Below are 25,980 nucleotides of genomic sequence, written 5' to 3'. Positions count from 1 at the left end.
ATTCGTCTGTCTGGAAACTGACATCGTTATAGCGAGAAGTTCACAGATGATAGAAAACGTCGTCTGTTGCCGTCGAGTCTTGCTGTACTGGGTTGATTTAACTGTTACAGGTTTGTACCAATCGTCAGTGAAACTGACTTGGGAAGACCTATCTGCCTGCATTGGTTCTTTTAGATGGTGGTGGTGGTGGTGGTGGTGGTGGTGATGTCAGTGTGTGTGTGTGTGTGTGTGTGTGTGTGTGTGTGTGTGTGTGTGTGTGTACGTGTGTGCCAGCCTGAGTATGTCGTGTGTGTGTGTGTGTGTGTGTGTGTGTGTGTGTGAATAAAACGCAGACTAAGAGAGAGAGAGAGAGAGAGAGAGAGGGAAACACAGAGAAAGACAGACAAAGGAATGGAGAGATTTGTACTGAGAGCAAACATGATTCTTATTTAAAAACAACAACAACAACAAACAAACAGAAAAACAACACCACCAACAAAAAACAAACAAACAAACAACAACAAAAACCCACAGACAATCTGGATGACTGACAGAGACAGACAGCCAGACAAAACAGAAAGACATGGGCAGAGAATGGGGCGGTTGGATCAAGAAGCAGCAGGACTCATAATGATTATAACCCCAAGCAAAGGCATGTCCTCTTTCAATGTCACGGTGAGGGCGGCACGCCATATCTGCTTTCATGGTGTACCTTACATGTCATGGCAGCTGTGCACGCACTTTGAGCACACACACACACACACACATACACATACGCACACACACACACACTCATACACATACGCATACACACACACACACACACACATACACACACACACACACACACACACACACATACACACACACACACACACACATATATATAAAGACTCACATAGACGGACAGACAGACACACACACACGCGCGCGCACACACGCACACACACAAATACAAACACACACGCGCGCACACACACACACACACACACTTTCTCTCTCTATCTCTCACTGGCAGACACACACACACAGACACACACACGCGCGCGCACGCACGCACACACACACACACAAAACACACGACACGACACAACATGTCGAGTATGAGGACAAATTCGCGATCAAGCATATTGGACATTCACTTCGTCAAAACCGTATTTCTGCCCAGTTGTTTGTTTGTGTGGGTGGGTGGGTGAGGCAACAGGACAGGAGGCGTGTGGGAGGGTGGGTTGTATGAACGAATGTCAGTTTCTGCTGGTACCGATATCTTGTTTGTACGTCCGGTACACACACACACACACACACACACACACACACACACACACACACACACACACACACTGTACGACCTCATCCAGTCGAACAGTTTGTGCAGAGTACGTGATGTGACTTACCATTATGGCGTCAGTGAGCTGTTCATCAATTATTCTTTCGCACGGTTGACCATGTCCGTATGACTGGCTGTGTGATGCGAGCCCCTCAAATAAAATTTTAGATGTTAAAAAGCATCGGAGGCTCCACTGATTCTCTGTGCTGCCGGGTATACATATGAGACACAGCAAGATCATAATCATCTTCACGGTCTGTTAGAATAGAATAGAATATGTCTTTATTACCAAGTGTACCGGGATCAAAAGGAATATAATCTTGTTTGTTATTCTCCCAACGCTGGGTGTTGTCATTACTAACAACACTGAACAACAATACTACTACTACTGACTACTACTCCTGATGACTGTGATGAAGATAATGATGATGCTAATGATAAAGATGTGGGTACCGTCCGTTCGTCGATTCATCAGCTCGAAATATTAAGGATGAAAAACACAACGCCGTTTAAAAAAAGATAGAGGGGGCATCTCTCTCTCTCTCTCACCCCCTTTCCCGCTCTCTCAGTGTGTGTGTGTGTGTGTGTGTGTGTGTGTGTGTGTGTGTGTGTGTGTGTGTGTGTGTGTGTCAGTGTGTTGTGTGTGTGTGTGTGTGTGTGTGTGTGTGTGTGTGTGTGTGTGCCGTCAAACAAAAGGGGTGTGGGGCACAGGTTTGCCGTGTTGAAGGGCTGTCAATAATAACAAGCGTTGGACTTTCAACTGATCCGAGGGTCCCGGGTTCGAATATCGGTAACGGCACCTGGTGGGTAAAGGGTGGAGTTTTTTTTCCGATATCTTAGATCAACATAATGTGAAGACCTGCAAGTACCTGAACCCCCTTCGTGTATATACGCACGCACGGCAGAAGATTAAATACGCACGTTAAAGATCATGAAACCCATGTCAGCCAGTGTTCGGTGGGTTATAGAGACACGGCCCAGCCGTGGATGCATCACCCACGACAGAATCATGGCCGGCAAGTCGATGTTGGTCGTGCAACGGAAAGAAGAAAGAGGAGAACAACAAACAAGAACAACAACGACGTGCAACACCTTTGCAGGACTGAAGATTAAATCAGTCATTGAGGGGTCGTTTCAGAATGACATGTTCGGGCTCTGCCCGAGCACCGAGTTGAATGCATGGGCAGGAGAGGAGGCAGAAATGGACTGAGGTACGGTATGGTGTTTGGTTTTCAGTGGTGGTTATACATACATACATACATACATACATACACACACACACACATATATATATATATATATATATATATGTGTGTGTGTGTGTGTGTGTGTGTGTGTGTGTGTGTGTGTGTGTGCACATGCACGCACGCGGATATCACATGTAGACCTGTAGATATGCGTGATTTATGATTTTAAGACACGAGAGACGAACTTGATTTGCCCGGCCGTGATCATGCCCCATAAGATGGAACTAGTGCCCCACCCCGGCCAAGTTGCAAGAAACCCCACGGAGTCATCGGATGCCACTACTGGTCCAGAAATAACTCTTCAGTTGAATCTCAGGTTTTTTGGACATGTGATGGGTCATTCTAATTCTCCCCAAAAAAGATTTGTCTTGACTGATGAAAAAAAAAACAGAAAGAAAAAAGTGTGATTTTATCATGGAAGAGGTGGGGTGGGACTTGGGGGTAGAAATCAAAGGTCTGTCTTGAAATCAGTAACTCCACCAAGGGGGATTGTTCAGTTTCTGGGCCAAACCCAGTGGATTAAAGTCAAAACGGCGTTTCGAGTCATTAACGTTCCCAGGCACCATACCGGCGGCAGGCCGCCTGCAACTGACGACGGACGAAGAAATGCACTGCGCCTGTTGCAAAAACGCTGACTGACTGGATGCATGTTCACGCACAGTCAGTCTCACTGGCAGTGGAACGCTCAATCGCGCGCACTGAGGTTACTTGTGACAAAAAGTCGGCTCACACTCTTCACTTGTGCGTTCCTACACACTTAACTTGCACACATAAATAACGGATCGAAGGTGATCATAAACTATATGTACAAACTTTTTTTTTTTTTTTTTTTTTTTTTTTCAAATTTGTACGTCTGCATCATTGCATTTCAAACTTGAGAACATAAAAACCGGGAAGATACAGCATTTGAAATTGTAATTATTAGCTTCGTGGAAAAAAAAAAGACTGAAAAAGCGAGGCAATTTTCAATCATTGGATAAACACACTGGTTTTGAACTGACCCCTTTTAATTGTGAGGAGGGCTTCAAGCGAGTGCATCAGCCTTCTACAACATCGGAAATGAAACGTAACAGTGGGGAATTCCATTTCTTTTCATGGGTCTGGCGTTGCTGCAGTTTGTTCAGATCATCATATGTGACGTCATTCATAATGATCTGTTGATTGTCAACAAACCAAAACAAAACTTTTAATATTGACGGTTTGGTTTTATCAGGTCGAAAATAAACGCCCCCAAGGACGGATAGTTAAGTGGCATTAGGTCTATTTGTAACACAGGCTTTACTCCGGGCGTGCCAGTGCGGCCCATACGTCACGTGATAACGGCAACCGCTCAGTGTGAAAGCTGGTCGGCCTATCACACACACACAGTTTGGAAGTTGCACAAACCCGTGTGTGTTGCTTGCCCGAAAGGATCTAATGGATTTTGCATTGTGGAGTGACACTGTGTGATTTTCAATGCGTTGTTGCTGATTTTTCTTTGCATTCTCTACTTTTGTGGTTTCGCTTTCGTGACTGTTTGGTGTTCTGTCTGGTTGTCGAATTTGGTTCGTAGCTAGGCCTACTGACAGTCATTCAAGATGGCTGCGGATTTCGAAGGTGCAGCGGGCCTGAGCGCGAATGAACTTCGTTACCTGGCAATTGATAGGAGTATCATCAACGATCCAGCTGTACAAGCAGAGTGGGCATCCAAAAAATTGTTATGGGTGCCAGACGAAACCAATGGCTTCGTTGCCGCCAGTGTCAGAGGCGAAAAAGGAGAACAGTTCGAGGTGCTAATAGAAGAAAGCGGCAAGAGAGCCCTGGTGCACCGAGATGACATTCAGAAAATGAATCCACCAAAATTTAACAAAGTTGAGGACATGGCAGAGTTGACATGTTTAAACGAAGCGTCAGTGTTGCACAATCTGAAAGACAGATACTATTCGGGGTTGATTTATGTAAGTATGTTTGAAGGACGCCCAGGTTTTTTGTACTGAAATGTTTGGTCGTCTGCTACAGCTGAGAGCAGACGAGTTTCACTGATGTAATCTGCCCGTTTGCTGTGTGCAGCCTAGTCGAAGTTTAACGTTGACAGTTTCAGTTTCAGTAGCTCAAGGAGGCGTCACTGCGTTCGGACAAATCCATATACGCTACACCACATCTGCCAAGCAGATGCCTGACCAGCAGCGTAACCCAACGCGCTTAGTCAGGCCTTGACAGTTATCCCTGTAATTATACACTGACAGTAAATCCCCATTAAAGCTCAAGTGACAAAGTTAAAAGTGACACCAATATAAATTTCAGGGATGACAGTGTTAACGCTGGTATTGTTGCCCCTTTCTGCTCAATAACTGAATAAGTATTTAAATCCCATTATTGAATGAAAGGATTAAAAACAGTGTGAACGAAGCAGTTTCATCAGTGCTACCAGAAAATACAAGTCACTTGTTAAAATACTGAATTTTTGTGGAAGTTTGCGCTATACACACGCCCATGCCCACATCATGCAATTTGCATACATTCATTATGGCATGCAGACAGAGATGCCAACCCACACACACACGTGTGATTGTGTGTGTGTAGACACCATTGCATACACCTCCTATGATGCAGAAAACAAGATGCCGCATTTTCACTTTACAAGTTGTATTGTAATATTTTTTCAAGACACCAGTTGTTCACATAGAACTCATTAGAAGACAGAAACATGAATTTTCAAATGTGTGGCGGAATTGTCATGAGTGGATGTTTGTGCTTATGAGTATATCGTCAATGCATATATACCCGAGTGCATGTGTGTGCATGTGTATGAATGTGATATTAAATGAGTTTAAGGACATTAAATGAATAGCTGTTAACTCGTTTTTGTTTCTGTCAGTATTGTTTTGTTTTTATCATTTCGCTTTTCTTGTAAAGTTGTATGTTAAATAAATGTGTTCTGTTTTGTTTTGTCTACAGACCTACTCTGGACTTTTTTGTGTTGTTGTAAATCCTTACAAGAGGCTACCAATCTACACAGACAAAGTGATTGAATTGTACAAAGGGAAGAAACGACATGAAATACCACCACACGTCTATGCCATTGCAGACTCAGCTTACAGATCTATGTTGCAAGGTAAGTGTTCAGTTTTTAGTATACTCTAATATTGTATATGTTATAAAGGCAAAACAATATTTTACTGGACCAGTGTTCAGACTGAAAGACAAGTAATTATTGTGGTGGTGGTCATTCACTGATCCTTGCACATCACTGCCTATTACCAAACACAGAGACACACTCAACAAATGCAACACACTCACAAAGCAACAAGTAAATAAAAATGGAAGTGAGGTGGTGGAGGGAGGCATGGACAACAATGTTGAATGAAATACATGTATCATGTATGGAAAGAGGAATGTCTCTATCATACCTTATCAAACCACTCAGCTGTCAAACACACCAAGAACAAGCATAAGACTGTTTTTGCACACACCTTGTTGCCATTTGCTAGCGTCATCTTGAAATAGTTGAATCATTTTTCAGATTACAGAAATAGACTTGTGCATGTGTAGGCTGTTACATGAACATGAAGTATAATGCCCACCAGTATCAGATCTGTGTAAAGGATAATGCATGGTATACAATCATACTTGAGTTGTTTTTGCTCTGTCACAGTTGCCATAGTCTTTACCTACTTTGTGGTGTTCAATCAAACACACTTGCCAAATTGTGATCAGTACTGTAAAAACTGTTTGGCCTTTGTGAGCACCTGAGCAAAGGTCACCAGCTACAAGTTGTTCACAGTCATATATAAAGATCGTGTTGGACATAAATTTATATATTATAATTGATATCAGCCCAAATCTGCTTCACTAATTGTACAGTGTAACATGAACTGGAAGTCAGAACACACAAACACACACTTCCTAAAATAAAAACCCAATACTAAAAAGCAAAACAGAATAAAAACAGCATTCAGATCTATTTAACTCAGATGAAATGAAAAGAAGTCACAGTAAAGATGAAATTGTTGGGGAAAAAAGTATGTTTAGTTATTATCATGTACTACTTAAAATAATATGGATTATTCAATTTATTGTTAGGAAAGTTTAAACTGATGGTAATGTGTCTGTCCCAACTGTCAGTAACTGGAGCAGACATAATAAATAGATTCTTAAGCAAAACAATCAACTCTAGAAAAAAAAACTAGATAACACCGCCATTAGCTGTTGTGATGATAAAGGATAATCCAGGCTGATCCCAAGTCTAATTTGTGAAGTGGAGATAACAGTTTCAGGGAAAATAACTGCTTTGAACTAGTGAAGTAGAATTTGCCGATACAAATTGTGTGTGAAAAGGAAGTTGGCACTTGAGTGTGCATGTGTATGCAGATGTGTTTGTGTCCTGTGTTTATGTTCTTGTGCGCAGTTGAGTGTGTGAGTGTGTATGTTGTATACATTCGCATGTCTCTTGTGCATTTGTTCAGTGTGTACACTGTGTACATGTATGATAAAAAGAAGAAGAAAAAAAACCCATATAATATATACATATGTATGTGTGTGTTTTGTGTATATTTGTGTGTGTGTGTCCACTTATGTGTGACTGAGTATGTTTTGTGTGTACGGTCTTTGTTAGTGTGTGTCTCAATATCTTAAAAAAAGTCTTGTGTATGTACACTGTGTGTGTGTGTGTGTGTGTGTGTGTGTGTGTGTGTGTGTGTGTGTCCTCTATGTGATTCTTGTCAGAAGCCACAGCATCCATTCAACTTGTCATTAAATGAATTTAAGGTCTTATATGATATAATATATAGATTGAAGCATGATCATAGGAAGGGAGTTTGGGCAGTAACACTGCAAACAGCTAAACACATGGTCTCCACCTTTTTGGGCATTAAACTAAAGGAAAAACAAAGGAAAATTTTTGTTTTCACCCTCATTTTTAAGGGTTTGAATCCAGAGCCTTTTGGTTGAAAAAGCTGTTGCTAGTCTAACCACTAAGTTACTGACTAAGCTGTCATGCTCCATATATTCTCAGTTTGATTAATCAGTTTGTTTTACACAGGATCAAGAAAAGGACTATAAATACATTTTCACATTATGTTTTAGAATTTTGCATTCTGGTGTGGTAGAAGTATTTAAATTTAAAGTAAATACTACTTATTATTCAATAATGTATTGACCACTGTCAGTACAAGATCAGACAGATGTTACTTAATGTATTTCTAGCTCTCAAAAGGTGGCAGTATGTTTTGAATTTGACACCAGTTTACAAGTCATCTAGTGATGTAGTGTGTTTGAATACAAAGGGAAAGCAACCAACCCAGTTCAGTTTTAAGAAAGACAACAGAAGGTTGGATGGTAGTGAAACATTCATCTGTGAGAAGACTCATTAAAATAAAAAGAAGAGAAAATTTAATACTCATGTGTGTCTATGTTGCACAGGTGCAAACAAAGTCGACTCAGTCACAAAGGTGGAAAAGGAAGCTATTTTTGACTCGAAAGAAAAGATCGGATTGCGCTACAAACAGAACTATACATTCTGTAATTGAAAAAAAAAGGGGGTTGGGGAAGGAGAGGAAGGTGGCTGATTGTTTGGAGGATAGGGCCAGGAGGAGTTAGGTAGGAGACAAAAGAGGGGAAGGAGGAGAGGGTGGAGTGAAGGGGAGGAGTGGTGGAACTCCATTGTCAACTTCGACAGCCTAGCTCTGTCTCTCTAGCCTAGCTCTGTCTCTCTCTCCTGGCTTCTGGACCACAGTTACAACCACCCAGGCAGCCGTTCAAGTGACAAAGCCAGTGGGGTTGTAGGGAGGAAGAGGGGAGGGGGAGCTGGGGAGGGAAGGGAAGAGTGAGTCATCTCTAGTGATTAGAGCCAGGGCAAGGAAGCTTTGACCTTCCTATGCTGTGTGACACACACACTGGCTGGTGTTGGGGGATACAGCTCTGGCTGTTCTGAACCCTCCAGGCATTTTGATAAAATGAAACTGTGACACATAGAGTTGCAATGGTACTTAAAAATAGCTAGGATGACAGTGACGTGGTTTGCGACATGAGGGTTTAGATGAATCAGTTTGGAGAGCTATGGTAGAATTCCTTAGATGACTGCAGACAGTGTTTCCTATCTCAGAATGTGCCACACAACCCTGCTTTCTAGACTGATTGTGTTTGTGTATACAACTATTTCTCTAGTATTACTTTTACTGTTTTAGTGTGTTTGTGTGTAACCTGTGTTGTGTGAATGTGAAAGGGAACTGAACATGTCCATTTGTGTATACATACGGTACATACATGTGTGTGGTTGTGTGTGTGTGTATGTGTGTGTGTGTGTGTGTGCGTGCATGTGTGTGTTTGTGTGTTCATGAGTGCATGTGTGTGTGTGTGCATTTTAATACAACAGGTGTGTGTATGTGTGTGTGTGCGTATGTGCATTTTAAACAGTTGCGTGTGTGTGTGTATGTGTATGCTATAGATACCTGTGTGTGTGTGGTTGTGTGTGTGTGTGTGTGTGCGTGCATGTGTGTGTTTGTGTGTTCATGAGTGCATGTGTGTGTGTGTGCATTTTAATACAACAGGTGTGTGTATGTGTGTGTGTGCGTATGTGCATTTTAAACACAGTTGCGTGTGTGTGTGTATGTGTATGCTATAGATACCTGTGTGTGTGTGTGTGTATGCTGTAGATACCTGTGTGCATGTATATGTGTGTCTGTGTATTATATCAGTACCGTATGCAAGAGAACCAAAATAAAGGGTGGAAAGTTGTTACCGGATCACTGTTAGGATTTTTGGGTGATCATTACCAATACCAGCAATAAAAATGAATTCACTGAGAGAGTCTTAGTAAGGTTAAGATTATTTTAGTACTGTTTTGATAGTGACAACAATACCAGCAATAGTGATAAGAAAATGCAAGTGCTAGAATACACACATGTGGAGACACACACACACACACACACACACACACACACACACACACACACACACACACACACACACACACACACACACACACACACACACACACACACACACACACACACACACACAGAGTACACACACACACACACACACACACACACACAGTCCACACATGCACATGTATATATATATATATATATATATATATATATATATACATATATATATATATATATACATGCACGAGTCCACCCCCCCCCCCCCACACACACACACACACACACACATACACACACACATACACACAAAAAAAAACCACTCCAACTTTGCAGATGAAATACTTTACATCCTTGATAATCGATATGTTCAGGTTGGGAAAGGGATTGGCTTAATCAGGTGGTGTGTTGAAGTGAAGGCCAACACTGCAAAGCTCACAAATCTTGAACATCAGTCACTAGTGGTTTTAGTCTTGCAGGTATTCTGGGAGACATTTTTTGACAGTAGTACTGATTGGACATTGTTAAACACCTTGAAGAAAAAAAAATATATACAAGCAGTGAAGCACACTTTGTATATGGTAGAATACTTTACTTACTGTACTGTGTACCATGTACATACAATAAAAAAAAGAAAAAAGAAAAATGGCAGTGGCACTGTTACAAAAAAGAAAAAGAAAAAAGAAAGAAAGAAACTAGAAAGAAAAACCACAACCACAGATTTAAGAATCATTTTCTCAAGAGTAATGTTGCCAGCCATGAATGAATTAGTGTGCATGATGTTTGATTCTAAATCTAATAGTACATGTAATGCACATGTGTAGACTTTATCCTTTATGAAAACTTAATGCTCCAACGATGCTTACTTTGTGATACTTTTGTTGGAAGTTTGATGTTCCCAAAGGCTTTGATTCCAAAAGGTAAAGTAGATATATTTTATGTAACACAAAATGGAAACACACACACACACACACACACACACACACACACACACACACACACACACATATATCAAAAGTTTTTTTTTTTTTAATTTTTTTTAAAGAAGTGTGCCAATATAACTGAAAAGACATCAGAAAGTTTCTGCTGAACTTTGTGATGCAGAGAAACAGTTGAAACACCAAACCAGGCAGTGTAACTGATAAGACTAAGAGAAGTGGAGATTTTTTAACTGGTTAAGTAAATTAGAAAATGATGAAACAGTATATTACAGCACAATACCTGCACATGATCAGAAGGGAAGAAAGACAGACGAGCAGTCAGTATGCAGAGTTTAATTTATCAGTGTATCCAGAAGAGAAATATAATCAGCTTGCACAATGATAATTGCATTCTTGCCAACTGCCAGGTCAACTCTCCATCCTCCCCCCTTCAACAGTCCTGTTGTGAGGTGATGCCCTGCTTTGCTGTTTTCTGTTTTTGTTTTTTGCTTTTTGTTTTTCTTCTCTCTTCTTTTCTGAAGTTTGTGTGGTGGATTAAGAGTTTGCTGTTTTATACATGGGTCTCGAAAGCTTTGCCTCTCTTGGTCAGCTGTTTTTGTTGTTGTTTTTTTTTTTTTACCTCCCTGGCTCCACTTTGCTTGAGTGGAGTACAAATATATATATATATATATATATATATATATATATATATACAGGAAATGACCTGTCTGCTAGACAAGTTTTTTGGGGGGACTACAGTTCATAGAAATTTGATTGAGGAGAGCTCTTGTTGTTAATAGTTTTAGTGTAAACATCATACATGTACACACACACAAGAAAGTCTGCATTCACACACACACACACACACACACACACACACACACACACACACACACACACACACACAAGAAAGTCTGCATTCACACACACACACACACACACACACACACACACACACACATATGCATGTTATAAATGATTTAAATTAATGGAGGCAATTTTTGATGAGGTCTTGATCATTTGTTTGCAGATCGAGAAGACCAGTCAATCTTGTGCACGTGAGTATACAACGGTTAGATAATCAAAGTGTATTTCAATTTTCATGTAAGATTTGAAATGTTTATCATGAGAAAAAGTTGAAATGATTAAACACACTTATGATGATTTTTGCTTGTTAAAACTAAAAGACTGTTACAAATTAAAAGAGGGTTATGCTGTATAGAGAGGTTATGATTTTCTAGGTTCGGTATATCTGACATTGATTGTTACTGATATTGTCATAGTCATAGTCATTGAAACAATGAAAGCCTACAGGTACACCCCTCCCCTACTCTCTAATAACTGCTACCTTCATTCATGACCACAAGAAAGACCACTTAAGAAGTTTATGTAATTGATATATCCCACCTTTGAAATAATGACTGTATCAGCTGCCTTCAACTTCAGAATTGATTTCTTGCTTCTCAATATTTTTTTTGAGAAATTCCAAAAGTACAGGTTTCCTGTATGACCTTGATGCTCAATCAGTGTGAGTGGTGGAAGCATTTGAAATATGAAAAAAAGCAGAAAAAAAGCTCATTTTACTTCAGGTGAATGCATGTCCTATTTCTGTTTGTGCAGTTTATGTCAGATTGGCCTAGTGCTTTTTCAGATTGTGGATCATTGCATATGTATCTTTTTCACAGCAGTTGAACTGAAAAATGATGTGATGGTGTGTGTGTGTGTGTGACTGTGGGTGTGTGTGGATATATATATATATATATAGAGAGAGAGAGAGAGAGAGAGAATCACTTTTTTGTGTGCATACATCAGGGCTGCTTTTGATAAGATTTAAACTAATGAACATGAAAAATTCAAAGGATCACTATTGGAATGATGTATGATACATTTATTGGATGAGGTGTACTGCTGGTGGCAGGGTGAGGTGAAATGGTGAGGAACTGTAGTGAAATATAATAATACATGGAGGCAAGTTTCCTTTTCCCAAAGTGAGAGTGAATGGGTTCACACTGATGATGGTACACTGACACTGATAACAGCAGCAGATTAAGAGATGAACATGGCTTCAAGGCTCAACATGCCTTCAGGACGGCCCTCTACCTTCCCCATCCCCAACATCTGCTGCCATGCTATTTCTGGCCAGGCTGCAGGCTTTTTTTTTTAGTACCAGTTAGGCTGGCCCTCTCCCTACTTTCTCTTCTCCTTGGTAATGGCTCTGGCTGTGAGGAGAAGAAAAAAAAAGAGAGAGAGAGAGAGGTGATAAGGTGGATGATATTGCTGGTGCTTCGGTTGTTGACACTGATGATAGGTTGCTCTTTCCCTGCTGGCCCTTGTTAGTCTGTTTACATTGGATGTTTAGGGAGAGGTGGGAGGGGTCTGGGAGCTGGTGTTCAGGGTCCCAGCTTGTCTTGGTAATGTTTCACTTAGTTGTAGACAGATTGTAAGAACACCCCCCCCCCCCCCAAGATTACAGTATGCAAACATTTCTTTTATGGCATGGCTTAATTATTACAAAGAACAGAATGCCTGAAAATAACAGTTTGCACAATTTTTGTCAAATGGTGTTTATGATGAGAAATGATTGATAGCTATTTTTATATATATATATATATATATATATATATATATATATATATATATATATATATATATATATATAAGTTGTTTTGGTGAAATGCATGGTGGATTCGGAAAGAGTTGTTTACAAATTTTCTAGTGTTCATTATTTTTCATGTGGTAGAGAAGGCAGCCACAAAACATTTTGTTTTTTTCTTTATTATAAGACAACATTAACTATTTAACTTGATGCCTGAAAGAGAAAGAAGTTGGGAAAAGAAAACCCAGAAGAGTTTAACTTCAGAAGCTGAAAAACACCCAGAAAAGTGAACACTGTACAGAACACCCCACCCCACCCCCCACCCCTGCACTGCCATGTACATGAACCGCAGATCAGAGTGCACATCATTGCTGCTGATTATTTGGTTCAGTGTGACCAGTATGAGTGACATATCAGCTTTGTTCAAAAGGGAGTCAGGAGTGGGCAAGACAGAGAAAAACAACAGATGATACATCATATAAAAAAAACTGCAGATCTGAACACCTTCATACACACTGCTGTAATAATACATCATAAACAAACAGCAGATCAGAGTGCACATCATTGCTGCTAATTGTTTGGTTCAGTGTGACTGGTATGAATGACTGATCAGCTGATGCTTGTGTGTTCAGATGGGAGTCGGGTGCAGGCACGACAGAGAAAAAAAGCAACAGAAGATACATCCTAAAAAAACTGCAGATCTGAGTTCTAACTGTCATAAACACTACTGTAATAATACATCATAAACAAACAGCAGATCAGAGTGCACATCATTGCTGCTAATTGTTTGGTTCAGTGTGACTGGTATGAATGACTGATCAGCTGATGCTTGTGTGTTCAGAGGGGAGTCGGGCGCAGGCAAGACAGAGAACACGAAGAAGGTGATTCAGTACCTGGCCTATGTGGCGGCCTCGTCCCGTCAGAACCGTTCCTCTGTCTCCAGCGTCCAGCAAGTCACGGTCAGCACCTCATTCGCAGTCTTCACTGCTTTTTTGTCCACTGTCATGGGTGTTAAGGATGTTTCTTCACTTTTTTTTTTTATCTGAATAAGTCTTGTGAAAACCTTTTTCATTTTGGTCCTCAAAACCTTTTTCATTTTGGTACCTCTGTCAAGGAAAATAAAAAAGATTTCAAAAGAAAGAAAGAATGTTGTTTTCATTTTGATACTTTGATGAAAAAAAGAATTTAGAAAAGAAAAGTTTAATTTTGATACTTAACTAAAAAAAAAAAAAAAAGACTTCAGAAGAAAGAATGTTTTTTCATTTGATAATTTAGTGAACAAAAAGGAATTAAACAGAAAGAAGGGATCGTTTTCATTTTGATACTACATGTATTGTGAAAAAAAGAAAGAATAAAAAAAGTATATTGTTTTCATTTTAATACTTTTTTGAATTAAAAAAAAAAAAAAAAGAACGGTGGAAATGTTCCATCCCAGCTCTGGTGAATGAGAACCCCTGTGCACCCATGGCAGTGTGTGTGTGAATCATTGTTCAAGTTTTGAAGGGTCGGTTGTCTCATATCATCATCCATCTTCATGTATCAACACACTGTGCTCGTGGTGTGTTCAGTCTGGTGCCCTAGAGCCACCTTGTAGTACACCTGTTTTGACTGGCTGTCACCTGTGGGCAGGTTCATTCACTGTTCACATGTATGTAGTGGATCTTTTGCTTGTATTGCCTGACTCTGTATTCCAACAACTGAGTTTGACAAGCTGGACAGGTGTTGTCACAGCACACCAGCAAACAGAAAGAAGAAGAAGAAAAAAAAAAGAAAAGTATGTTTCCTGTCCGATTTTCTTTTTTCTTGTTTTTTTTTCTTTCTTTTTTTCTTTGTGGGTGGGAGAACTGAAGCTGAGAGGTGGATTCTTTGGAAAGTTCAGATTATAGAACCAGCCACAAGTCTTGCAGTAAAAACAGACCAATTCCATATAAAACCAAACCAATTCCATATGGTTGTTTGTTCTCTGTGACAACATTGAACTGTTTGTCAAGCTCAGGCAGTAGTAATATTGCTTGCTGAACCATGAATGACTGGTGTGTGTAGTGGGTGTTTGGATTGTCATTTTTACACTACAGTTCCTGGGGGTTTTCATGCGGCATGTTCCACCGGTCGGGCTTACATCCTCCTTTCTCTTTCAGTTCTCCACGCCGAATGCATGGTGTAGCATTCTGTGTCAGTTTGTGTCCATGCAAATGCATGTGTTGATTAAACTTTCACTGTTGGTTTTGTATCATGGTGCATGGTTGACAGGAGCAGATGTTATTGGAATCTTTTTTTCTTTCTTTTTTTATAGTTAGATTTTGGATTCACTCTGTGCAAATGGAGCATTTTAACTAATTCTCAGGATGGAGCATATAAACTGATACATTCATACACATGCAAATAACTACAAGAAAATAAATGCATTCATGATACACAGCTTTATGAGGATGCACACACACACACACACACACACACACACACACACACACACACAACACACACACACACACACACACACACACACACACACCCTTAAAGCACACCACACACACTACTCTCTAAGGCCTGTGCACGCACATACACACACACACTCTCTCTCACTCACGCACTCACTCACTCATATTATTTTAAACAGGGAAATTCACTTTCAGTTCAAATATATTGTTTATATCTCTGATTCTGTATGGCATGTTTGATTGATGTACTAAGTAGAAAAAACATTAGGGGAATATACTAACACGAAAATGCCTGCACTTTTGGCAGAGTACTGGTATGTGATGACACTAATATTTATTTAAAGACCAAAATTTCAAAGTATTTTCATTTACAGAGAAAATGAATGTGCCAAATTGATGGTCAAGCCATTTAGAATGCTTTCTATCAGAATGCTATAGAATTCAATTTGACTTAAAAAAAAAAAAAAAAAAAAAAAAAAAACTTTCAAAGGAAGGGGAGCTCGGATCATCCTCACATCTTTTTTTTTTTTTTTTTTTTATTTTTTTTTTTTAAACCTTTCCTGTTATTTGATATAGCCTCAATTGTCAGGTTTTACACAAACAGACACATATGCATTGTGCACACAGTCACAAACATGCACGCATGCACAGATTGACATTCTGTGGTGCATAATATAATTATATACACTGACACACACTTACTCATATGCTCTCTCTCTCTCTCTCTCTCTCTCTCTCTCTCTCTCTCTCTCTCTCTCTCTCTCTCTCTCTCACACACACACACACACACACGCACACACACACACACACACACGTTTATTCTCACACTGGCGCAAACATACATACACACAAAAGGCTTACCTGGGTAGTGCTGTACTTCTGCTAGTACTAGTGTGTGCAAATGACCCACATTGTTCGTGTCTGAGGAATTTGCTCTAGAATATCTCTGGCATAGCAATGGCTTATGTAGGCCTATCATATTTCATGTCCTTGCACCTAGTGGCAGTGGGTTGTGGTGAAGTGCTGTGTGCAGACTGGTTGTAGAAGGCTTCAGTGCTGGTTCAGTGCAAATCCTTCTGTCCTAGGACTGACTGACTTGGGTACATTTCTGTTGATGTTGTATAATATATTAAAGGTTGACACACACACTCTCACTCGTGTCTATTTGTGTATACATCTGTGAGTCAAAACAACGGCAGATATTAAGTCGGCCGGTGTGCTAATAAATAATATCTCTACCCAATATTGGAAAATAAGAATTCATTTATTTGATCATTTATGATCTATCTCTCTCCTCTTCCCCCTCTCTCTCTCTTTCTCTCCCCCTCCCTCTCTCTCTCCATCCCTCCCTTTTCTTGCTTTTCACTTACAAGCATACTCTTACTCAAACCACCACCAAAGAAATGTAAAAGCAGTGGACACTTGAAAATATTGTGTTATTGTGGGGTTGGGGGTGGATGGGGAAGGTGGTAAGGGAGAAAGGAATACCCAAATCTGTTTAATCCAACCAGTAATGTTTACAGGAAATGGCTGGGGCTAACAAATTTGAAAAGGTATATATGTACTGTGTGATCCTACCATACTGCTTACTTTTCCTTGTTTATAGATTTCAGCCTATTTTACCTGCAGCAAGCAGTGTTCTCTTTCATCCTGATTTCGCTGTTGTTGTTGTTGCATTTACTGATTAAGGAATATATTTGCTTTCTTAAAAGTTTTCAATACTACATTTATAACTGAAGCTAAAGAAAAAAGTTTTGGATAGCTTGCTGGATTCAAGTGAAAACTTTTATGCTGGAGCTGATCCTATTCACTATACACTGTGTTGCAGAATACTTCTGAAGAATTTGTCCTATGTATATTTTTTTCTTACTTCAGTGTCACATAATTGCTTTGACTTGAATTGAGCAAGTTGAAATATTTTGTTCCTGACTGTGGTCTGCCTTGCCATCTTACATTGACACAAACCTGTGTGACCCCAGGATGGGAAAAGCTTAAAGTTTGTCCCACCCACTCCACCTGTATATGCACTGCTTTTATCTATTGTGTCCTTTTTCCCCCCTTGCTGTTGCACAAAAACAACACTTTAAAGTGGAGACTAGTATCAGACATTTGCTAATAGAGTATTTTTAATTATCCAGTTACTTAAAAAGTTTACAAAATGTATGTGAAGGACTTTGAACCAGAGTATTGAGGCATTGTCCTTCATGAAGTACACTGTTTCAGGTGTCACGGGTGTTGCACTGGATGCTATTCCCTTTCTTTTGCTTCTGTAGTGATTCCACTGATGCATAGCCAGGCTAGATAGCATTGGGTTTTTTTTTGTTGTTGTTTTTTTTAATGGCTTTCTATCCTAGTTTTTTTTCTCCACTTATTGTATCGTGCATGTTGAATTCTGTGATAAGGTATGTAATACATAACTAACGTTAGATTATAAATGGCAGCATGTGGCATGATTTTGCTAATCTCCAAGTGGTAAATTGTATAGACAATTTTTATAACAACTTACACTGTGCATGCATAGAAGCTTTGTCATTTTTAAAAATTCTTTACTCTTACAGAAAATATTCATAATCATCCACATTGTCATCCCAGCACAGAGATGTTTTTTGCAATTTGTGTATTTTAAGCTATTTTCAAAGCTTTTGTTCTGGCAGGCTAAGATTTTGTATGCATTGTACCATATGCAGCTGTGCAATTAATTACTGATGAATAGAAACTAGAATGTTAAAAGATCATTTGACAGATATGCCGCATAACAATGGTATTACGCACATGAACATTCTCAGATAATTTGATATTTGCACAGATGTATTTAAAAAAAGAATAAAGTTGTATAAAGACATATTGATAATCCGGCATTTACCATATAGCCCCAGCTTACACTTACTCCAATTCTGTAAACAAGTATATAGATTAGATTTTTGCACGTTAGATTGAAGTGTTGAATGAAAATTTTACAAAGCATGGATATAGGCAAGAGCTTTTTACTATATGTATGTTGATAGTCTTTTGAGTCAGCATTCCACTTTGTAGTCTTCTGTGCCATGAGATGTTAGACGTGCACCACAGTGTAATGATAGTTCCACTGCAGACAGCTCTGCGCATGCATAATTTATTGTTGTTGTTGATGTTGTGATTGTGTTGTTGTTGTTTCTTTTTTGTGGGCATGACACTGATGATCTGTTTCTTTCCTGTTGGGACACTTTAGAGCAAGGAACTGAATCTTGTAAGTACCACCTTGATCATGCTCCAGTAAAAAACATTCCTCTCAATGTGTTTGTATGTTATGGATACAACTGTTAGCAATCATCGGCTGGGATGATTAAATCTTGCTGAGAGAGTGTATTTTTTGTGTATTATGTTTTATGATTTGTTAACTCTTGAAACCTTCTTGCACAGATTCAACTTTTTTGTTGCATTTAAAACATTTATTTACATTTGCTTGACAGAATGTAAACTGTTTAATCAAAAGAAAGAAATGTGTGTGAAATGTGTGTAAAATCATATTATGTTTGAATTACAAACAGCAAGATTTATTTGTCATCAGTGGCATTGAGAGTGAGAACTATGTTCGCATGTACTTTTTGTGTTCAGCAGATAATATCATCCTATTGCTTTTTGTGAATGAGACTAACATTTCAGTTGTACCCTTCAAGCCTTCATTTTAAGTTTTCTTTGGTTCTTTGCAGATGTGCAGATAATTTTTGCCGCAGCATTTTGGTTTTGTAGTCAATCAAAAGATGTGATAATGGAGTCATTTGTTGGTAGATGGTTCTGTGGTTCCTAGATGATTCAATCACAGTGTATGTGTGTGCGATTTTTTTCTTCTGATTTTTTGAGACACGTTTGCAGGTGTTAGAATTGTTTTTACTAAACACTTCATTGTGCTTTTCAGGTACTAGCAGCTTGTATCACCTTTATGTTTTAGAAGATGAAAAGAGAAAATTACTGGTTGACATAACAGGACTGTTAATCATGTTTCTGTGCTTTTGTTTTGTAATTCTAAATATGTTTTGATTATTTTGCAGTCCATTTTGTGTTGATAGTGATTTCTGTGTGTTTGTTCTTGCAAATACTGACGGTCTGTCATCATTCATTTGTTCTTGGTTCTTTTGTTCGCTGAAGATACTAAACATCCCACAATGAAAGAAAAAAGGAATACACATATACACACAGAAACGTGCAAGTGTAATCACACACGCACGCACACACGTGCAGACACGTACACACATACACCAACTCAGACAAGTTTAAGTACATAAACTATTACTGTTAAATACACACAATCTGAGATGAAAGAAAATCATATTAAAAGAAGCATAAATGTGTGAGGAGGAACTAAAAAAAAAAAGTTAAGGAAAAGAAACAACTGAAGCTTGACAATCAGTTTCACTTTTAGGACTGTGCCAGCAGTCACACTGGACATGTGTTGCCTTCTCATTAATGCGAGATTGTAAATGATTCAGGCAGGCAGGCAACTTCTACCCATCTAGGTATGAGTCCACACACAGCAGGCATGTTGCAATGTCAGACAGATTTATAGCCGAGGATTTCTGTCTGTTCTTTCAGTACACTTGCACTCATTTCTTGTGTACCCAATGTAAGTTGAAGACCATAAATGCACCTTACTTTGATTGCAGTATGATGTGAGCAGTTGATTTGTACACATTGTACACAGTTGGCATTCCAGCATGTGTAATGTATTCACTCGCTGTCTTCAAGTCTCTCTATGTGTATCTTATCTGATGTAAATTAACTGACCTCATTTCCTGAATAAGGTATCTCACTATCTGTTTTGTTGTGGAGAGTACTGAAACTTTGACTGTAACTTCATGGAAACGTGTACCAGTAATACTGGCAGAAAACAGTATCCATCGTAGAAAAAAGAGAAATAATGAACCTTTGATAAAGGTTTGTGATTGACATTCCTTGCTTGTTTTGATATTATTTACTGCGGTAGTAATTTTCACACTCAGATTCCAGTGTGGTAACGGGCACTGAGACAAAGCTATAACTAGATGTGAACTGCTGCTGCTGGGTTGTTCATCCCACTGGCTGTATTATCAGTATGCCCAGAACAGATCCTTCACTAAGAGTAAGACGGAAGCAATAAAACTGCCTTTCAGCTTATCAAAAGTGATCTAAAATAAGGAAGAGCTGAAACTTCTTAACATGTTCAGTGAGTGTTGAACAAGAAAAATAAACAAATGAGTGTCCCTGTAGGCTATTGTATCAGTCAGATTGTAGATGTTGGTTTTTGTAATAGTGAAGATACTGTTTGAAAATGAACTCACAAAATTGTTAAGTCTTCAGTAGCTTGCCAAATTAGTGTCTTTGCAATTTTGGAAATAATATAGAATTATAATTTCACATTTTGTTTCTCCACAAACTGATATTGATACAGTTTGTGAATTGCTGATACATTTTAAGACAAGTCAAGAGTTGTTGATAATCCAGACATTGAATTTATGCCAGCCATGTTTATGTGGTTGGTCAGTAAAAGTATGCTTGGCATGTATGCTTAGCATGCTTTCTGAGATGCTGTCATTTCTGCACCTGTATCTCTGTCAGTCTTTGTTTCAGTCCCTGTGGTCTTTGGTTCTTTGTCTCTCTTACACACAGGCACATTTCTTTTCTCTGAATGACACGGCAAGTGCATCTGTTCTTTCAGTCAAGTTTGCCAAAATAGAAAACTCTGATGTATGATTTTCTTGACCCAGCGTCTTTTTAATTTCATGGCTCTGCTAATGTGTGGACTTACCCAGGAGATAACAAATCACCATTTACTTTATTTTGCTAGGAGCATGACACTGAGAACATACAATTTCTTACCATTATTTTTTTTTGAATTTTTTTTTTTTTTTCTCAATTCTTTTTGGAGCTCTGGGATGGCCTCAATGGGTGGCTGATCTATAACAATAGGAAAACATAGTTGAGATGTTTGTTTGATCAGGGCATAGTGCATCTAAGCATGTCTTCCACAGAATACAGCTGTGATCCCATTTTTGACACATTTTCGCTGTTGTACATGCACAGATTTTGATATATGTTCATCTAAAAGTGTCAGATCCCCAACCACTTAGTGGTGTACCAGTGTGGGCAGAACATTTTCTGCTGATTGACAATGGTGCTGCTGTACTCTTCAGCCAGTTTACGTTGTTGTTCATAAATGTTTGCAATTAATCAGTTTTATTCATCACTCTGCCAGTGACAAAGACCATCTAAGGGCCATAAAGCTGTTAAGATCTAAAATCTGTATAACTTGGCCAATACACCATAATGATTAAAATCATGAACATCAATGTAAAATTGCTCAAAATTGACTTTTCTGCAATATTCATAGTTACTTTTAAAGGTACTGTCAAACAATACTATTTGAATGACCTTTAAAAATGTTTTTCAGTCGATAGAAATTTGTTGTGCTTAAACTGTCATTGAATTATAAGTTAAAACTTTTTCCCATGCAGTCCTGCCTCCTTCCACTGTGAGATTTGAATTTACATAAGACATTGTTGCCTATCAGTTCCATGGCTCCCTCCCTTCCTCCCCATCACTGCTGTCCCATTCACTTCCAAATTTCCCAGCTGCACACTGATGTCCTGTTGCTTGCAATGTCACTGCCCTCAGTGTAATTGCATTAATGGTATGTTTTGGGTTGGAATAATTTTTTTTTTTTAATTACTGTTTCACAAAGTATTTTAAATGTCTTAGTCACATGTGTAGTTTCCTTTTGTTTATTTTGTTTTTTTATTTGTGAATTGTTTTGGTACTTTGTTATGGTTTTGTTCTAGCAGTATGGCTTACACTGAAGTGATAAAAGTTGAGAATATCGATACCCAGATGGAGATTATCATTCCTATTTCTAGCACATTATGTCGTGTCCATTCTATTCTGTTTTTTTTATCACCCTGTTATTACTAATTCTGTTTGTGATTATATGTATTTTTTGTATTTGTACCACTTCAATAATACTGTGATTTTGTTTCACAAATCAGTTAAGAAATTTTATGATTATATTTTAAAGTCTTACTGACCCTGTTTTCAGTCTTGAGTTTTGGTATATGTACATATTTAGACTGCAAAATATGCATGGCTTTCAGTCATGGAAGTGTAGTTGGTTGACCACACTGACTGATGAATAATGACAATATGAAAAGGTGTTTCAAGTCAATTTGACTTAAAATGACATGATAAGCATTAGTTACTGGTGACATTCACATGGTCATTGTGTGACATGTGGATATTGTTAGGTCATTTAATGAGCCAGAATATCAAGGGGAAACAAAAGTTGAAAAGTTGACATATGCAGACACTTGAACAAAGACTGAGTATTGATGAATATATATCTGTTAACACAGATCTTTGTTTGCAGACACTGTGCACACGAATATTCAGTGTACACATGCACAAAAGCACACGCGTGCGCGCTGGCGCGCTCACACACACACACACACACACACACACACACACACATTTTAACAAGTATTTTGAAGAGTTTTTTTTTTTAACAAGTATTTAGAAGAATTTTTTATGTGTAGAACTTGACAAATATATGTTGTGTTTAAAACTGGTGTTAATGTCCATTTACTGCTGCTTAGTTTTGCAAACAATGCTGTAGTTACTTTGACATTACAATATTTCAACAGTTGATTTTGAGCATTGTATTGTCTATTTTACATGGTGCCGAGATAAATACATTTATTTGTGTTCGGTACCATTCGCACAGTGTCAGTTTCTTTGTGACATGAAATTGTATTGCCAAATAGGTAAAACACTGATTTATGATTTAATGGATATAATGAAAAAGCCCATTGATGAATTCTGATAGTGCCTATTTTGTGTCTGTAATCTGTTGAAATGTTTGTATTTGAAAGTACGGTCATATTGTCATGTATGTTGTAACTTATATTGTTAACTTTGTGTGCCCATGGATGTATGTGTGCGCATGCGATTAAGTAATGTCTCACTGTGCATGTGTGTGAGTGTGAGAGAGTGAGTGACCATGTGATTAAGGGTTGTTTTATGAGACAGAGAGACTGATGCAAACAGAGACAGAAAGAGGTGGGGAGAAAAGAGGGGGACATATGGTTCAAGAGTGTGTATGTTTGTGGCTGTTTAAGTTTTTCAATCTTTGTATGCTCATTGTTCAGTGACAATGATGTTTTGATTTTTCTTTACCTGTGACATTCATTTGTTGCTCAGGATTGTGTATGTTTGTGGTTGATTTAGTTTTTGTATAATTGCTCGTTGTTCAGTGACAGTGATATTTTGATTTTTCTTTACCTGTGTTGTTTATTTGTTAAAACAAAAAGGGTGGAAGGAGGATGTTTAGAACACTATTTTCGTTTTTAAAAAGAAAAAAGATTCAAGTCCGAATGCGGTGCTGAAGTGTGGCCTTTTCTCTCAGGGGGAGCTGGAGAACCAACTGCTGCAGGCCAACCCCATCCTGGAAGCCTTTGGCAATGCCAAGACCATCAAAAATGACAACTCCTCCAGATTTGTGAGTGCGCAAATCTCTTGTCTTGGTTTTAGATCTACTCAAATGACATGATCAGAGTATCTGCTGCATGGCGTGTGTTATCATTCAGTTTGTTGGAAGTTGTTCAGCTTCAGCAGAAGATTGAGTTGTTGTTTTACAGGAAAAATGAAGTTCTTGAGGAAGAAAAAAAAATGTTGGTTTTGTTAGGAAATCCAATATTTGTTTGCAGATACAGGCAGTTAATTGTCAAGTAATAAAATACCAGCCCTTCAGGAGTCATTGTTCTGACCTACATTCTCAACTATTGTACAGTAACAATACAATTATCTGTCAGTGTACAGATTATTGAATGAAATAGATAACAAACCTACTATAATCAATTCATTCAGTAGCATATTTTTTTGTTTTTGAACAAAAGCAGTTGTTACTATCTACAGTGTTTCATTTGATATTTATTCAGCAATATCTAACACTGAGAATCAGCATATGTGACTGTATTTTATTTTTTTAATCTGTGCTGGTCTAGAATTCAAGCAGGAAAGAAACTATAATGTACAGTTTGTTGGTGCTTTACTGATGGTGAAATTGAAAGATAAGATTGACAGATGTTTAGAGCTTTAGTTACTGTAATAGTGGTATTTATAAAGGTTTGAGATTTCTGCAAACAATTAAAAGTTATTTTTTACACGTTGGCCACAGTTGTCTTTGCTTCTCTCTGCATGCCTCTTTCCCAACTTGGTGTTTCTCTTGCATTGTCAAACCTTTTCTTTTTTTTCAGGGCAAGTTCATCCGCATCAATTTTGATTCCTCTGGCTACATTTCTGGGGCAAACATTGAGACTTGTATCTTTTCAGTGTGTGCATGCACGTTTGTGCATACATGTGTGCTTGTTTGATATATTCACAGTTATTGGAGTAATATCTTAAAAGCAGTTCAGAGGAGAAAATGGTATCTAGTTATAAAACTAAAAGATTTTGGGAAGGGTAGAGGATGATGGTTGTATTGTGAGACTGCTAGGTGTCTAGGCAGTCCTTGAAAAAAAAAAAAAGATCTTGACAAAGCATTAATGGCCAGCCAACATGAGTTGCACATGTATGGTCAGTTGTGTCGACATTGATTGTGTTTTGGGATTTTTGGTGTTGCCACTGATTGAGCAGGGGTGTGGTACTTTGACGGTCAGAAGACTTTTCCTGTTTTCAGCTGTGCTGGAGCTGGTTTTTCTCAACATTACGTAGAGCACCAGGCCGTCATTTAATGCTTAGTGTCTGATTGTATAGTAGATATCAGTCACTGAGTCAGATTTATTGAATGTTTTACTGTAAATTTTGGGCATATTTAGAACATCTTTGAAGTGTTAATGCTTTATTGTTTTGGGCATATTTAGAAAATCTTTGAGGTGTTAATCCTGTTTTAATATTATTTTAGGACCATTTAGAAACTGAATTATGGTCCAGATGCCAGTGTTTGGTTTGGAAGTATTACCACCCAAATAGATAAGATTGGATGAAGTGGAGGAAGAGTTAACAGATTAAACTGCTCCTTGACTGTGAACTAGACCTGCTGGAAAAGTCACGCTCTGTGCGCCAGGCTGAAGGAGAGAGAACTTTCCACATCTTCTACCAGTTTTTGTCCGGTGCCTCTCCACAACAACGCAGTAAGCGTCACTCTTTACAAAAAAGGAAGAAGAAAGTAAAAGATATGGACTTGTAAACCAAAATTTTCTTGGAAGAGGTCTGCATGCACCCGTAAGTTCTTATTGATTGACGTCACTAAGATATATACATATATAATAGTAAGAGGTAGACTAAAAGAATCTTGGTAAAAGTTGACTTGCGTGGGATAAAAGAGGTGACGTATCGAGCCACAGGCAAATGAAATGAGTGAGTGACAGACAGAAAGATACAGACAGAGAGGGAGAGAGTAAAGTTCAGGAAAGGAAAGTGATGAAAAGTCACAGGAAAGGACACAAAAAACAAAGAATGGTGAGTAGAACTGTGAGTGTGTGGAGGAAAGAAAGGGCTCTGAAAATGAAGGGGAAAGGGGAAAAAGGTGGGCTGGGGTTGAGAGGTCAGGAGTGAGGGAAGGGTGTGGGAGAGACTGTTGGGGACATGAACAAGAAAGTAAAATA

The 25,980-nt window shown here is 38.6% G+C and overlaps 1 protein-coding gene across 8 annotated transcripts in view; it reads left to right on the top strand.

The window, feature by feature from the left end:
- Nucleotides 1-3,877: 3,877 nt before the first annotated feature.
- LOC143288169 (uncharacterized) overlaps nucleotides 3,878-25,980 on the top strand; it is a 64,527-nt gene continuing 42,424 nt past the window's right edge. For 2 of the 8 annotated variants that reach the window (XM_076596475.1, XM_076596483.1), the window contains exons 1-9: nucleotides 3,878-4,490; nucleotides 5,491-5,647; nucleotides 11,370-11,397; nucleotides 13,777-13,894; nucleotides 16,897-16,926; nucleotides 18,582-18,599; nucleotides 23,781-23,873; nucleotides 24,631-24,694; nucleotides 25,408-25,506. In XM_076596475.1, coding sequence (XP_076452590.1) covers nucleotides 4,131-4,490; nucleotides 5,491-5,647; nucleotides 11,370-11,397; nucleotides 13,777-13,894; nucleotides 16,897-16,926; nucleotides 18,582-18,599; nucleotides 23,781-23,873; nucleotides 24,631-24,694; nucleotides 25,408-25,506 — 967 coding nt within the window. In that variant the 5' untranslated portion in view covers nucleotides 3,878-4,130. The remainder of the gene's footprint in view (nucleotides 4,491-5,490; nucleotides 5,648-11,369; nucleotides 11,398-13,776; nucleotides 13,895-16,896; nucleotides 16,927-18,581; nucleotides 18,600-23,780; nucleotides 23,874-24,630; nucleotides 24,695-25,407; nucleotides 25,507-25,980) is intronic. The other 6 variants (XM_076596500.1, XM_076596509.1, XM_076596492.1 and 3 more) reach the window with 6 other exon arrangements.

The sequence above is a fragment of the Babylonia areolata genome, chromosome 1, assembly GCF_041734735.1.
Source record: "Babylonia areolata isolate BAREFJ2019XMU chromosome 1, ASM4173473v1, whole genome shotgun sequence".
Lineage (NCBI taxonomy): Eukaryota > Metazoa > Mollusca > Gastropoda > Neogastropoda > Buccinidae > Babylonia > Babylonia areolata.
This window is presented reverse-complemented; position numbering and strand designations above follow the sequence as displayed.